General features: G+C 41.6%; 1 protein-coding gene across 2 annotated transcripts in view; it reads right to left on the bottom strand.

Annotated features, from left to right (window-relative positions):
- Nucleotides 1-557: 557 nt before the first annotated feature.
- The window catches only part of SHISAL1 (shisa like 1), a 69740-nt gene continuing 53582 nt past the window's right edge, over nt 558-16715 (bottom strand). For both annotated transcript variants that reach the window (XM_079303838.1, XM_079303837.1), the window contains exon 5: nt 558-3826. In XM_079303838.1, coding sequence (XP_079159964.1) covers nt 3826 — 1 coding nt within the window. In that variant the 3' untranslated portion in view covers nt 558-3825. The remainder of the gene's footprint in view (nt 3827-16715) is intronic.

Genomic DNA, 16715 nt, shown 5'->3' on the forward strand with positions numbered 1-16715 from the left:
TTTCTGGGGAAACTGTCCAAATCCTTCAGCCTGGCAGGAAAGAACAAATGGAATCTCTTTCCCCTGAAAATTGTTGGTCCTGCCTTTTTGTGCAGAGCAAACTAAACTCCAGCTGGGGAGGTGAGCCATGTGGGACAGAGTACTTGATGTGTGAAAGTCAAAATGTTGCTTGCTTTCTGCTCAGTTGCAATTTGGCTTTCTCAGCTTGCCTTGAGTAGTGGAAAGATTATGTCTATTTCTTAGCAGTCTCTGTTCAGTGTCCCACACTTCCCTCTTAAATATCTGGTATTAGCAACTGGTGGAAATGTGATGCAGACCAAATGGAACATGTATTGATCTTTTGTGGGGTTTTTTTTGCAGTGTGGTTTGGCTTCCTGGGGCCACTTCTAATCTCTAAATCCATTCTTTGGGTTAAATACACTCTCTTCATTTTACCCTTGGTACAGAATATGGAGTTCTGGTATCTGGGGATTTCCTGCAGATGCAAAGGAAGCCACAAATTTTGAAGCTATTGAAATATTCAGAAGCTCAAATCTCTACAGCTATTCCAGACAGCCTTTGAAACACTAAAGCAAGTTTTATTACAGAGATTAGTTTATGTTACACTCATTTATTAAAACCTAAGGACATCTTTATAAAAACTACTGTATATAAAGACAAGAGCAGTGCAATAGCAGTGTAAAACACATTTTTGGTTTACTTGGCAATCACTTTAGAAAGACAACATGATTCATTATATGAAGTCAGAGAATGCTGCAAAAAATAGGACAGGATTAGACCAGAAACTAGATCAGCAAATCACTGGACACTGGCACGTATTGATTTCAAACATCAAGTGTTATGTAAACAGTATTATCATCAATGTATCAATAAACAGAAATCACTGCAACCCTAGAATTTCTAGTTAGCTTAGTTAGCCTAAAATAGTCTGCTGACTATCAAAATAGACTATTGTACTGTATATATATTAACTTCTTAGTAATTTACTACTTTTGTAAAAGGAGGACTAGAAGAAATGCCTGTCTTACAGAAGAGAACTTCTGAGGCTGAGAAAAGGTGTTTCTTCCCAGTCAGTGGTTGAGGTTTTGTTTTTGTTGCTTTACTTTTCATACACAATCACAGGCAGTTGAATAGAACTTACTTTTAAAAATCATTTTGGCATGTTCACTTCACAGCTTCTGCAAGTGGACAGTCCTCATACAGAAATTACAGCTGTAGTAAAACTATAAAAAACAGGTGTCTAAAATAGCTGCTACAATATGCTGAATTATACATTAAGAGGCCAGATTATTTTCACTCTGTTTTTTTGTAAAATCCATAACCAGGCACGAAAGATGGTTAAATTACAACACCAAGTCCTGCACAAGCTTTGTAACTTATCTTTTTATGTCCTACGTTATACATAGCAATTACTAAGAGGTTGGACACAGTTCTCAGTGAAACAGAAAAGAGGAAATTATTTGGACAGGGGAAGAGGCTTCTGGAGCAGGAAGGTCACTAATAGCCACTGAGATAGACAGCTGCCATTGTCACATAGGGGGTATAATGTGTGCACTTTTGTAAGTGTTAATTTCAGATCCCTTATTTGTCCAAACATATCAGGGTGGACACAGAGGAAAATACAATTATTTTAGTCCAGATTGTCTCTTTTAGAGAAGGAACAAGTCTCTCTGCAGAAGTAACTGAAACATTCATGGCAGTTTATCTGGCCCACCATAGTTTTGATCAAGTCAATGCAGGGGGATATCAGAGCACAGCTACAGAGTGCTCTGTGCACCTGAGGTGTTCAGCTGGCTGTTTGTGTGGCCAGGGCTCTTCTCCAGTGCCCCAACACCAAGGAAGGAGGGCTGATAGAAATGGTGGCAGGGAAATATGTAGTGCATTATTTCCCTTTAATTTAAGGCCCAACTATCATTATTCAGGATCTTTTATTCTGCTAAAATAGAGAGACTATCAGGTGAGTATAACAACACAATTGATGAAAAATTGTTCACCAGCTACGACGTGGATTTATCCATAAATTAATTGGTAGGCAAAAATCAGAATTTCAGCCAGAGTATCTACCTTATATTAACTGGCTCTCTATAGAGAATAAAAGAAAACAAACAAACAAAAAGCACATCCATTACAAGGTATATGTGTACTAGAAGTAAAGCATAAAACTGCTCATTAATAACGCACAATTCCCAAAGGGAAAAAAAACCATTACAAAATACAGTAAGTCACACAAACCAGTATCTAATACAAATTCCTTTATGAACATAAGCTTTTTCCAAAGCTCTCTGTGGCAGTCATCACCTCACAATGAAAGTAGGGGCTGGGAGAAGGTGGAAGGACCAAGCAGTTACTGCAGAGCACCAGGCTGGTTACTGTGGGTACTTTTTTGGGTGTCTGCAAGGGGTTATGGACCTTGGAGCCAACAAAAAGTGTGGAGGAAACATGATGGTTTCCTTTGCTTTTCCTTGATTTATTCCTTGATTTTAGTCACATCCCATCCTGAACTCCAGAAACCATGAACTAACTCAAACCAGTGGGAAGAGTGTTCCCTTTGAGTTCAACAGAAGACTAAAATTCATTCAGCCAAAGAGGTATGAAAGGAACATTTGATTATTCATTAATGAGATGTTCCTTATGTTGTGGCTGCATGGTAAAATGTGTGGTTATTTGAAAGTTACTGAGATTTGCAGGATAAAATATTAAACATGAAGGATTAAATAGACATTATCATGGCTTTGTGTTATGATTTCCAGATGAACTCCTCTGTTTGCTTGTCACTGCCAGGTTCTCCATACAAATATCTTAAATAACTGAATTTCATGGGATTTGCTCATATAATTGATACTGCATGACCTAAAAATAATCCTGCCCTGTGGAAAGTTAAGTCTACCAACTGCAACCCGGTGATCAAGTGCTCCAGCTAATTCTGTGGTAGAGTCATTGCCTTTCTAGCTTCCAAATGGATTCTGAGACTTGTGTGGGGTAAGCTCTGCAGCCAGTCAGTGGCTGAGGGAATTGGACTATTGCCTTGTAAAGCAGGGGAACAATGGTATTATTGCTTTTGAAATGTACAGTTTGTTGGGTTTTTTCCTGCTTCTCTTTCAGCTTCAAGGAGTATAGGGGTGGGATGGTGTTGCATCCTAATAAAGTTGCCCTCTTCAAGAACCTGAATTTAAGATGGGCTCAGATGTCTTAGCAGAATCATTGCCAGTGATCTAAAAATGTGGATTTTGTTGAAGTGGTTGCTACCTGCAGTCTGACTCAGTGAAAGGGCTCAGCTTTGCTTTGCAATGCACAGGACAACATGGTAAACAGTGATGTGGATTGCCAGCATCTACCCTATTGTGACAGAATGTTCACCAGAGAACTTTGGAAAAACTCACATTCAGGATTCTGACACTTAGGCTGAGATTAGGCTCAAATGGCAATTGATGGATGGGGAGGTGAAGAAAAGTTATCTACCAAAGGTTTGTCTTGTGGTCGTTTTCCACCTTTGTGTGGATTTGCCAGAGCAACTTAATTTTCTTCCTACTGAGCATTTTCTCAAATATGATGCTTCCTTTCAGAGATAATAGTGTCAGTCTAAAACTGAAATATTGCTTACTGAAATATTATTTCTCCTGGAGACTCTTTCTATATCATTTGCCTGTGGAAGTTGAATGAATGGTGTCTGTCTTCAGGTGACTTTCTCAATCTTCCTCTTGTAGTCTTTCTCTCTCCTGCTTACCCATAATTTTTTCAGCTCTTGTAATTTAGTTGATTTTCTTGAAAGCTGCTCCTTGAAGTCTGGTCTTACCTCTCCCATCTTGAGGCACATCAATATAATTTTCTGGAAGATATAAAGCACAAATGGTTTCCATAATATTTCAGGAGCACCCAAGACCAAAATATTTTCTGTAAAGAAAAACTTGTTCTCAGCTGCAGATTTAATTCATGGAGGCAAGAAAGAGGCAAGAAAAGCACAAGGAAGAAAGAGGAGGTGTTGAGGCTTCTACCTTCCCTTGTTAGTTCTATTTGGTCTGGTATGACCTGGTGTGCTATGGATGGCTGCATTCTCCTTCTGTTTTGTGATTCTGCATAGAATGTTAATATTAAACTGGTCCTACCTGCCTACTCTGACCCCCATTCCTTTCCTATGATGAAAAAATATGCTTCTATTTCCACACATACATGTGGGTAAATAATACATTTAAGTGCTTTCCTGACAGAAGTGTTGTAAGCATTACAAAGCTTTTTGCTTGCAGCAGCTTCTGAACATCACAGCTGCTGGAAATCTGCTGCTTTAAATCTTGTGCAGAGTGTGGAACTGGCTGTGGGATCCAGCCACAGACAACTGTGGCAGGGTGCAGGGGAATGGGCTGAAGGTCCAGCTAGGGCATGTTTGGAGGCAGACTAAGATCACTAATCATAGTAACAAATTAGAGAAATACATCTGTTTGCTCAAGCAGGTAACAAGTGCAAGATGCTGGGCAGTGCAAGGCTGGGTGTGCAGCCACCTGAGCCACAGCACAACAGTGTTACCTTAATTCAGATTGAGGAATTTTTCACAGTACTGTCAGCCAGGGAGGACCTCCAGACAGAAATATGAGATTTTCTTACAACTCTGAGGGTTTAAGCCTTCACCCAAAACTCAGTCACATGGGATTTGCCAAGGTTTGACAGCTGATTCCTTTCTAATAATCAAATAGCCTACACAGCCTTCTTCATGTCAGAAATACAAAAAAAAAAAAAAAAAAGTTGTTTTATTCTGTCACTGTCCTTTTTTGATCCTGGTAGAAATGTGTATTAATACAACATGCAAACCTGCCTCTTGTAAAGTCTGCACACAGATGAAGTTTAAAATGAGTTGTTCATATCTAGAAGAGAGTCTCAGGAGACTTAGCTATAACTAATTAAAAAAACACCTGGGGAGAGAGAAACTGAAGACTATGAGTGCCTATCACGGCTTGCAGGCACCTCTGTCCTTCACAGCACCTTCAGGTGTTTCTTCTCACCCTTTTGTAGACTGCCACTTGTGCTTCCCCTCCTGTGAAATGCTTTACTAATCAGCTATCTGCATAATTTAGATCACTAGACTGCTTGACAGGATGCAGTTTCTTTTATCTATCTTTGCTTTTAAATAAATGTTAAGAGATGAAGTAGATAGAGCAGGCACTTGTGTGTCCCATGACAGAGTGCAATTTGAAACAATTTTTAGGTGTCAGACCTATCAGCCACTTACTTTTTTCCTCTAAGTGTCCCAAAGTTGCTGCTGAACAGGTCCCTCTTCAAGTTAATGTAAAATCAAGAGTGTCACCAATGTGGTGTAAAGTGGGAGTTACTGCAGTTCCTGGACCCAAAGACCATAACAAAATTTATGAATATTTTTCTGCAGCACAGAAGCTAAAACATGACTCGTGTGAGTATCTTGGATTTCCTGCCAATTCCTCTCATCTGTCTGAAGCAATGGGAGAATGAGGGGGAGGATGTGGACAGCAGAGCCAGCAACACACAGACCCCACTCAGCTCTGCAAGAGGGAAGAATTCACCCTGCATTTTCCAAGCTGGATGAGCCTGGGCCAAATCCACAGCTTCTTCTGAAACTAACCCTGACAGGACACTTGCTAGGCTAAAAAGTCCTCTTCTCCTACAAGTGGGGAGTGTGATGGTTTGATTTATTGATCGATTGACTAAAGGCTGGAGAAGTAAGGTTGAGGGTACTGCTTCAGATCATTTTGCAATAGCAGGATCCCATAAAAACACCTGCATTTCCCTAAGAAAGATGAATGCTAATTTCCATGTACTAGAGTGTCATATTCCAGTCTCCCAACACAGCGTGCTTGGCAACAGAAAGCCTGTATTTGACCCTTCTGGTCACTTCTACAGGGTTTTAATGCACTTAGAGCTGAAGCCTGTGCTCTGGAGCTGACTCAGGTTGCTCCTTGTCCCTGGCAGAGGTTATTGTCACTGCACAGCACCCCAGGCTGCTCAATGAACAGCACCCAGTCAAGCCCCATCAGCAGGGGGAACTTCAGACCAGCTATTGGGAAAAAATCCTTTAACATGAGAGAGGTGAGGCCCTGGCACAGGTTTCCAATAGAAGCTGTGGCTGCCCCATCCCTGGCAGTGTTCCAGGCCAGGCTGGATGGGGCTCTAAGCAACCTGGATAGTGGAAGGTGTCCCTGCCCATGCAGGATATGCTCTAAGGTCCCGTCCAACCCAAACCATTCTGTGATTTTCATTGCCTGACAAGGCAGCAGCCAACTAAAAGACTGCCTCCTCTCTGACAGCAATAATTGCTGGTGGCTCAGTTCTGCTGGAAGCAAACACCATCCATTAGTAATGAAGGAATGATTCAGAGCCTCTGGAGGCAAGTTTTTCCAGAGATTTCTGCCATTTTTTCTAACAACTGAGGTGAACAGTTGCCATATTCACCATTACAAAGCCTCTGTTAAGTTGGTGTTGACATAAAAGCACCATCCATCAGCACAGCCCCTCCAGCCTCAGGTACACCCTGGATCCAGAACTTACAGAGTTGGGGCTCACAGCTCACACAAAAGCAATCAGTCTCTGAAACTTAAGGTTTGACTCTGGCATGAAATGGCACTACACTGATCTGAGCAGGCCTGCTGTGATCTGCATTGAGGTTCTGCTGCAGTGCCTTCCAGTGGCACTGGGAGAAAAGCTTTTTCTCTCCTGATTACAAGCAGAGCTGGATGCCAGGCTGACAAACAGATTCCTGCAGCTAGAAGCCCTTGGTGGCTTGTTACAGGAAATAGGAATGTGCCCTGCTTCCCCAGAAATGGAAGGACAAAGCACAATGCACACGACTTTGTAAAAGCCTCACCAGACTGAAAGGAAGGACATGAGAAATTAATTGCAGGACAAGCAGTAAATGAAAAGCCATTCAGTTGTCTAAATATATTTCAAACCAGAAAGAAATAGAATATAATCTAATCCCTCTGGCTGTGGAGTCTTCCAAAGAGCAGGGAAATAATTTTCATAGTTTGGCATCTGAAGACTCCTATGGCTATGTTACACAGAGCATGTAGCATTATATCCAAAATATATACTGAAAGGTTGCTTGGGTTACAACACTAATTCTTAAAAGTTACAACAAGAAAAGTTTGCTTCAGGTTGGCTCAGTAGCAAAGAGGTTGAATGTTCAGGGCTTTTTGAATTGACAAGGAACAACAACCATCAAGCAGTGGCCCTGGGTGCTTCCATCTTGCCATAGAGGAGCATTGGATATGCCTCTATTTTCATCCCCAGGCAGAATTGACTCCCTTTTGGTGGATCACAAATTCTCCTCTGGTCTAGCTGTGAAATGCATCCCAGCACCTGCATGAGGTTCAGATGAGAGGAGGAATTGAAGTGGTGGCAAATCAATTTTTGTCACAGCCACTGTGTCAAATGACCACCATCAATAGCCACTACTAATATTTCTAAATAATAGCTGGCTCAGGGAAGACAGACATCTGGTGCTTTAGAGTTTAAACAAAAGTCAGGCACTGGAAATGTTCAACTTGAAAAATAGACTGAAATTTAAACTCAAGTGCTGCTCCTACCATAGCTGACAATTCTGCAAAAATGGAGAGAAATGTCAAAATATATTTGAAAGCAAATACCTCAGGATGGTGTTAAGGTTTAAATGGAATAAATGTGCAATACATGCCTGATTCACCAGAGTTAAACAATGTGGCTTTGCAGGTAGGAAGAAAACGTGGATTATTTAAATTTGGATTATTTAAATTTCCCTTGCATTATGCTTACAGCAGTGTATTTGCTCATGTTCCAATGAGCTCACATCAGCACAGCATCTGTGAGGTCAGACACAAAGTGTGAATGTCACCTGTCAGGCTGTTCTCCCTTCCACCAAGGAAATGCAGGTGGGAAACAGGCATGTGCTTCCTTCCACTGCTTTTTCACAGCTGAATCACTTGTCTGTGTAATGGGAGCTAATTATCACCTAGGGGCATCATGTGTCAGAAAGGTGAGTGCTGGCAGCTCTCTCAGACATCCCAGCATTCACTGTTTACAAGGGATTGCTGGAAAGGCTTGCTAGGAAAAAAAATCAGCTTGTGAAGCAGCACAATTTTAAAGAAGTTTCCATCTGAATAGTTTGTTATGAGTGCTGGTAAGTCTGCTTTTTAAATTGCTCACCATGTTGCTTAAGGATCTCACCTCTAACAATTTAAGCTTGTGTAAATCCCCTAAGGGCTCAAGGGATACAACCTGAACTGCACATTGCAGCACACCCCTTCTGAGAGCTGCTCCCTGCTTTTGGAGGAACTCCAGACACTTTGGGAAGTTCTTGTGCTCCCAGGGGACAGGCTGGCTTGGGCAGCGAGAGCTGCTGGTAGATGCCAGGCTGCTGGCCAGGTCCTGCAGAGGAAGGCTGGTGGCTCAGGGGAGCTGCAGGGCTGCTCTCTCTGTCCAAGGGACAGAAAGAACTTGAAATATTTGAACTCCACTTATTTTCCAGATAAATCTGAAACCAGTACTAAGACCTTCTAATTAACAGCTGTGTACCCCACTAGTGAGCACTCACCCATGAGATTGGGTTATCACACCAGTGGAGGGGCTTTGTTTGCCTCTTTAAATTACTTTCAAATTTGATACCCTTACTTTTTATTGCCAATATTGAGTTCAGAGAGAGTTTTCAGAGGAACCCTTTGCCTGTAGGATGTGTTTGGGCTTCACACTGGTAGGCTCACTGGTTTTGGACTTGTGTCTAGGGCAGTGCTGTGATCTGGAAGCCAAAGAGCTGGGAAACAAATTGCAACCTGCTTTTGGTACAGCACTATGGTCACACTACCACAGATCTGCTCTTTTGGGAAGTGATGCTTAGGATCTGTCTGGATCCAAAGCCTGTCCTACAAATGGATGCAGGAGGAGATTTGGCACTGGGAGTGAGCCTGGAGAGCTGCTGCAGGCAGGACTGGATTCCTCCAGCTCCTTCCCCTGAACTGTGGGAGTTAAAACAGCAGCTGGCTCAGCTTTTGTTATTAATATGGCTGCCTGGCCAACAGACTAAGCTAAGAGGGAAAACTGGTTTCCTGTAGAGTCTCTGGAATATCTGTAATTATACAAATTAAATACATCTTTTGTCCCATCAGCAGGGTTGGGTGGGAGAGGAATGAAACCACACAGGATACAATTTTCTCTGTTTTTTCACTAATGGCCATATTTTACAATGTTCACTGCAAAGAGCAATGATGTAAAACCAGTTGGGTTCCTAACATAAATAAACATAACTTACTGTAAATAATGGTTTCTGAAGTAATCCTATGCTCCTGAAAATCAAGTATTTTTCATTTAGTAGCAGTGTTTTTAATTTGGTAGTTCCTGAATTGGTTGATACTCCTGAACACTGGTCTGGAAAGTAAAAACATCCAGGAGAATTTCTGGGGTTTGTTTTTATTTTAAGTGGAAATATGAAGCATTCAAAGTTTGATTTACAAGTTTTGAATGGAGGAACAGATGAAGGTTTGAGGGCATAAACTGAAAGATGATCACTGAAAAGCTGTGTTTTTCCTCACTCAAGAGCTGCAGTCTAACGTTGCATGATCTGAAATGTTTTCTTCCTCCTCTTAAAGTTATTTCAGAAAAATACTCAAAACACTCCAGGCCTTCCAAAATATCTTAAAAGAGTGGATGGTCACTTACAAGTAAAACTGAAAATTAGATGGAATTTATTTATTAAACTCTCTTGCCACTACCATGATGCCTGAATCAGATGTGTCACTTAAGGATGAAATTAATCTGCTTGATTATTGAAGAATTTACTGTGGCACTCCTTAAAACAGCTGATACACCTGAACTTTCTTTGTATGATTCACAAAAAAAACCATAACCCTGGTTTTGCTATGTAAACAGTTTGAGCTGCTTTCAAGTCTTTTCAAGACCCCAAAGCTGAATTTGGGTATCATGTGAGGAGCTCTAGACTTATTTTTCCACTTGACACTGTGCTTATTTTCACACCTTTTTCATATAACTGGAGTGACCAAATAGCTCTAATTGTACTCCTCTCATAAAGGAAGATATTCAAAAACAGGGGAACTATTGCTAGAGGCAAGAGAGTATTTTATTTGTCTGCTTCTTTAAGGTCCAAGTGTGTTGCTTTGGAAAGGAGATTTATTGGTGTGTGTAGTGTAATTTAATGGCATAGATACTCCAAAGGGGTTTTATCCCACCTAACTGCAGACATCAGAATGGTAAGATGGGTTAATTTCTAGAGAGCTGTCTCAGGGCCCTTTATTGTCAACAGAAAACAAAACTGCAGATACTCCACTCCTGCAGAGCTACTCCATTCTTCCTCAAACAGGCTCCAAAAGAAACTGATAGTGCAGGAAACTCAGAGCCCCAAGTCTAACTTAGGAAATGAGAAAACCCACTGGCTCCAAAAACTGAATTATAAAAATGCTCAGCACGAATACAGATCTCTCTTGACACCATTTTCACTCTCATATTGCCACATGTAAATATACAATTTTCCATGTAAATATATGCAACTCTGTTTTGCAATCCAGTACCATTAAGTGGAAGGGTTTCTGTAGTCTCCATGTTTTGGTTAGAAAACTTCTTCCCTCAAGTTTATTCACAACCAGAATTGATGATGATGTATAACAGACCTGCAACACCCCAAAAGATTCTGATGGAAAACCCAAGTTCTGTAGGTATTTCCTCAAACACAGCTCTGGAAAGAGCAGCAGATCCTTATCCTACAACTGCATGTCCAGTCCTATATTTTTTTCCCCTCTATCTCCCAAACTAAGTGCAGGAAAGGTGAATCCCTGAGGCTTTTGACAAGGAGATGCTGCATGTTCCTGTGGGTAATAGATTGGCACTCTCTGCAGCAGGGCTTGATCCTCAATTTGATCTTGATTGATTGGTACTGCTGCAAAAGCTCTTTAGAAAAAAAAAATCTGTGAACTTAGATTATTTTCTGCATCAGTGGTAAGGACTGAGCTATCTCTGATTTCAGCTCATCCCAATTTCCTAAAAGCTGATGTTACCTGCTTTCAAAATCTGTTCCTAGAGTGGCTCTGACATTCCTCAAACACTCAAATATTCTCCAAGTGTGCAGAGCTCTTACACAGCAGTGCCAAACCATTCATCTTGGATCCAGGAGAGCACAGAGCAAAGTACACGAGGCTTTTTAAGAACATGCCCTCATTTGTAAAAATTCAGGTACATGATAGGAGAAAAAGGCCTCCTTTAGTGCTGACAATTTGAATTTAACACATCATCTAGAAATTGAAAGTGAGGTTTAAAAAAAAAAGCAGTAAAACTTGGTGTATGATTTATGACATAGCTTATTAAGACATTACTTTCCCTGCTTACACAGTCTCCTAAAGCACTGAAAATACTGACAGGGATTTTTAAAATCCCACAAACACCAAAACTTTGGTTTGATTCAAAAAGGAAAACACTTAATAGAGCAGCCTGGTAGCTTTTAACATTTTTAACCAATTTATCTATAAATGAAGGACAATTTCAAAGACTGTGCAAGCTATACTCAATATAGCTCAGAGTACTTACGGGGACAATCAATTCTAAGTGTTGTAACAGCAAGTTACAGCTGAGGGTAAATGCAGCTCAGTTACACAGGACAATGTGGAATGTACCTTGGCATTAATTGAACAGAAAAGTTAGTAAGTAGAGGAGAAATGTGGCCAGATGTAGGGAATGCAAGTGTTTATTTATGTATCTGGTTATCTGGCCCACAGTTCCTGTATATAATCTCTGATTTTTTTATATAGGTGTAGCTTTATTTCTGTGTAAAATTCAAGAATAATCTACTGAGCTAAACAACAGCTCAGGCCAGCCTACATCAGGTGAATATTCTGCTCTTTTTGCCCTAACATCTTGGAATTGGCAAAAATTCCATCTATTACAATTGCTGCCTAGCATGTCCTGATGGCCAACAGAGGCTAAAACCCAACCACTTTCATGGAAATTGAACTGCTGAGACACACTGCAAAAGAAAAGGGATCAGCCAAACATTGGATTGGAATGTTCTGGTACCATTTGCAGAGCTTTGAGGTGCTGATTTCTTTCAAGCCCACAGAAGTCAAGAAAATTGAAAGCCACTGAGACTTCAGGGGACTTTTGTTAGAAGCAGGACAAGAGTTTGTCCCAGATTCTGTTGGAAAGAAGGTGGCAGTGCTGGTTTACAAAGCAGATCAAATGAGGATCTGATGAACTGGGTCACTAAGAAATGCTCCAGGCTCCTGTTCCCCTGGCAGGAGGGTGGGTGCTGCAGGGACAGGGGGCAGAACAGAGGAAGAGGAGGAGGAAGGTGCCCAGCTCCTGTGCTGGCCTCCAACAACCAGGGATCCCCTCTGGGTGCTGGAATTATTCCTCATCCTCTACACTTCATTTCACTCCGGAAATTACCCCCTTTTCTTCTTCCATTTCCATTTCTCTCTCCTGAGCACGAACAATCTTCTGAGACAAGATGCTCATGCTGCTTCCCTCTGCCTCACCAGAGGCTCAAATTGCTCCAGCTGCACAACCATCTACTTAGGAGGGAGGAATCAGTTCCAGCACTCGAGTTTTGAGCACCAAACCTGTGGTTTAGCCCAGGGTTGTGTATTTGCTGCAAGTTAAATTAGCTTTTTGTTATTTACCTCCGTTCAACACAGGAGATTCTGTCATTTCTGGAAGTAAAATGCATATTAATGACATGTGAGAAAAAGTATGTTTGAAATAGTTATTCCTTTTACTAAGAGCTTTGTTGTCTGCTCTCACTTTTCAGTATTAAGAGGACTAGTCTTCTGAGTCAGAGCTCAAGAGAAAATATGTATTAATTACTGTGTTGAGAGTTTTCATTGTAGGATGAAACCAGTCTTGTTTCCTGAAACTGTTCCTTCTGTGTATGTATTTCTTTTCACAACTGATTTTGTGTGGCTTTAAATTTAAACTATTTAAACTATTTAAATTTAAACTATTTCTTTTAATATAAGTTTCTGAAGATAGTTCTAAAAAGGACACAGAGCTGCTCTTTAACATTAAAATTACCAACAGCTAAAATCAATAAGAGTAAAGCCATTGAAATTTAATCTGGTTCCTGTTTGGCTTCCTGTTGTAGATCCAGTGTATGTTTCCTTGCACATAATCATTAAAACAATAAATAATTTTAAACTTTGTTTCTTTGCAGTTAGGAGCAGAAGGGCAGCTTCTGCTACAACCTACAACACCATCATTGGTTACAGTCCTACATACTGTAAGTGATGTTAGAAAGACAATTTTATGCAGAAATGCTTCTTTTCTCTTTCCTCCCCACCTTTCCCATGTAAAAAAGTGATAGGAGAAATTGAGGTGTGCTGTGATGTGGAAAGAGAAGAGGCCAAGGACCCTGGGCAATTTTAGCAGAGTGCAAAAGGCAAGAAAACAATTTTTCTTTAGTGGTTATCTGAGCTGTGTGGCTAGTTTTACACAGAAACACATTTTGATGCCAGTGTTGGAACTGTGACTGGTTTATTATTTTTAAATTGTCTCACAGCTGCATCTAGATATGAGTGTGTTGGGGCATCAAATGTCCTTTGGCTGCAACAGGAGCTTTGTGCATGGCTCAGTGACAGTGTATGACCCCTGTGGAGCACCATTTCTTGAGTCACAGAGAAAGAAAAACAGTGTTTGCTTGGTGCCACAGGACTGAGGAGTTCCACGTGGTATGGCATGGCTTGAATGCATGGAAAATTTTTGTTGAGTACTATTATGACTGCAGCTGGTGGGTTATTCTCATTTTGTTCTATGTTACTTTTCATTATTTGCCCAGTTTGGTTTTTGGTGTTTTTTTGGTTTGTTGTTTTTTTTTGGTTTTTTATCCATGTGCACATTTCACATTGTGGATCTATTGTTGCTCATTCTTTTTTGTGACAGAAATTTAAGCTCCTTAGAGCTGCCTGGTGCTAACTGCAGCTATCATTTGTGCACCTTAACATTAGTGGAGAAGCAGAAAGGCTGTAAGAATTCAGGATGATTAATTCCCCAACAGCTTTTACATGCACACACTGTAACAAATCCTATTGCTGGGTGCTCTTGTGTCCACTATAATCTCACAGCACTTCCACATGAAAAGCTGGAAGCCTGTTACATACAAAAATAATTTTCACATCTTCAGTGCTGGCACTCTGAGCCCACAGGGCCTGAGAGATGAGGACTGGGCAGGTGGGGCTGGGATGAGGCTTTGCCCAGAGATTCCCACTCTCTGGAGTGATTATGCAGTCACTGCACAGTCCCACTGGCATCAGCAGCTATTCTGCAGCAGCTGCATCATCAGGCATTCATTGGAAGAGGTGGGGAAGGAAAAAGGCCACATGTTTGTCCCCTGCAGTCCTGAATGGCAGGGGGTGACACAACTGGAGAAAAGCATTGTGTGAGTTTTGATGTGCAGCTGCTGGTTTGTTTTTTCTGACTGCTCAGGAAGCATGATGAGCTTGGGATGCTTGGGATGCAGGCTGGGGTAGAGGGGCTGGAAAGCTGGGAAAGGCCCTGGGGGTGCTGGGGACAGCGGCTGAACACGAGCCCAGCTGTGCCCAGGGGGGCAAGAGGCCAATGGCACCTGGGCTGTGCAGCCATGGGGTGGCAGCAGGGCCAGGCAGGGACTGTCCCCTGTGCTGGCACTGCTGGGGCCACTCCTCAGAGCCTGGGCACTGCTGGGAACCTCAGCACAAGAAAGACACTGAGGGGCTGAGGCAGTTGGGAGGGCTCAGCCTGGAGTAAAAAATGAGGGACCTTGTTGGGTATGAGGACAAATCTCTCCACTGAAAGAGCTGTCAAGCACTGTCACAGGCTGCCCAGGGCAGTGGTGAAGTCCCCACCCCTGGAGGGATTTCAAAGCTGTGTGGATGTGGCACTTGGGGACACGGGCTGACAGTGCTGGTGAAATGCTTGGACTCAACGACCCTAAGGGTCTTTTCCAGCCTTGATGCTGGTGTGAATCTGCTGGGACTGCATCTTCACCTGTTCCCCAGATACATCAGATTTTTGAAGAGTTGTTCTCTTAGGGTCCTCAGTTTGGCCAGCTGTGCAGACCTAGCTTCCCATTCTTCCCACTGCTGCTCATGTTCTACAACAATTTTCAAATTGTTGCCACTTTTAAAATCACAAGTAAGGAGTGTTCTGCTGCATCTCAAGACATTTCCTTGATCAACAGCCAGCTTTTAAAAGAAATGCACATTTGGAGGAGATGAGTCCCACTGGCAAATTCCAGCTGGATAAACGACTTCTGTAAAATCATCTTCCAGCATAATATCAAAAAAATTAATCAAGCCAGGCTTCCAAGCAAAAGCAATCCATCTAAGATAGGTGGGATGAACAACCCCCTGGAAATGCCTCTTTCAGTGTGTTAGTGAGCATAACTCGTAGATACAGGACTTTTAGATGGCTAAATTGACAGAGTTTAATCCTGTTCTTTATCACCAGTAAAGATTTGTATAATTAGATCTTCTAGGTACTGGATATTTTTCTCTTTGCACAGCCCTCTACTATCTGAAATCTCCTTGCCATGAAGAATTTACAGACCCAGCTGAAACTGCCTTTTAATGTTCTTTCAGCCTTGAGCTTCTTAAACTCCTTAGTCTGACAAACTTTCCTGAAGTCAGATAAGCTCTGCAGCTCTTCCTGAATGCTTTCCCATCTGTCACTAGGATTTTTCCTGCTGCAGGCCCTAGGAAAGGTGGTGTTTCCCTCTAGCAATCTCACACTACTCATGAGACAACAGTTCCCTACTTCTGCCTGGCATCTCCTCTCCAGAATTCTGTTTGCTTGTTCAGCCATCACACCAGCAGCCTCTGAGAAAGATAAAGCCAGACAATCCCCTAGCTCATTTTTACTACTTTTTTTTTAAACATTCCACACCATGTTTGCACTTATTTAACTAGAATAAAGGGGGGAAAAGATTGAGGCAGCTGTTGCCCTCACAGGTGAAATTTATTAGTGTAAGGAACACTGGAGGATTAGGACTCAGAATGGGAAGATGGGGATTATTCCTCACCATCCTAATGCTTAACAATGAGGGATTTTTTCCTATTATCTCACTTGTCTCTAACTCCTTCAAAACCTGCCCCTTGCATCCAAATATGATTGTTGGACTGCTTAAGGTATTTCTGCTTTTGCTTTATGTCCTGCCAAGGAAAAGACAGGAAGAGTCAACCTGAGGCTGAACAAATTTTTTTTTTTTTTCAATAGCATCTCAATTAGGCAGCATTTTTAAATACACCCACAAAAATGCATCCTCATTTTTCACTTTTTTGTTGTTCATGCAAACACTGGGGCTCTTTTTAATTGGGATGCCTATTTTTGTTATGCTCTGAGAGGTTTCTGTGAATATTAAAAAAAAATAAATGGAGTCAACTCTCAGTCCATCATGTAGTTTTCTTTAAAATGTCTTAAAATGCAAATTATGCAGGTGTTCTTCTGGCTGCTGTTAACTTCAGCAGTATGAGAGAAGTTTGGGAGGTTTTTGGTGAGGGAAAGGTTGATCTCTGGCTGCCTTCCAGCCACAGTTTCTTCAGAAGGTTTTTGGTGAAGCTGTGCTGGGGATAAGCAGGTAACAGGTGCTGGGTTCTGCAGCTCCCTGTGACTCACCACTTTCCAAAGACTGTGAACAGACAGAAAATTACTAAATTACATTGCCTCCCTCCTCTGTGTGAGTGACTAAAATCTTTATCACTAATCAACACTGAATATAGTTAATGACTGTTTAATAATTTCCTGTAATTCCTGAT

The sequence above is a fragment of the Erithacus rubecula genome, assembly GCF_903797595.1.
Source record: "Erithacus rubecula genome assembly, chromosome: 4".
Classification (NCBI taxonomy): domain Eukaryota; kingdom Metazoa; phylum Chordata; class Aves; order Passeriformes; family Muscicapidae; genus Erithacus; species Erithacus rubecula.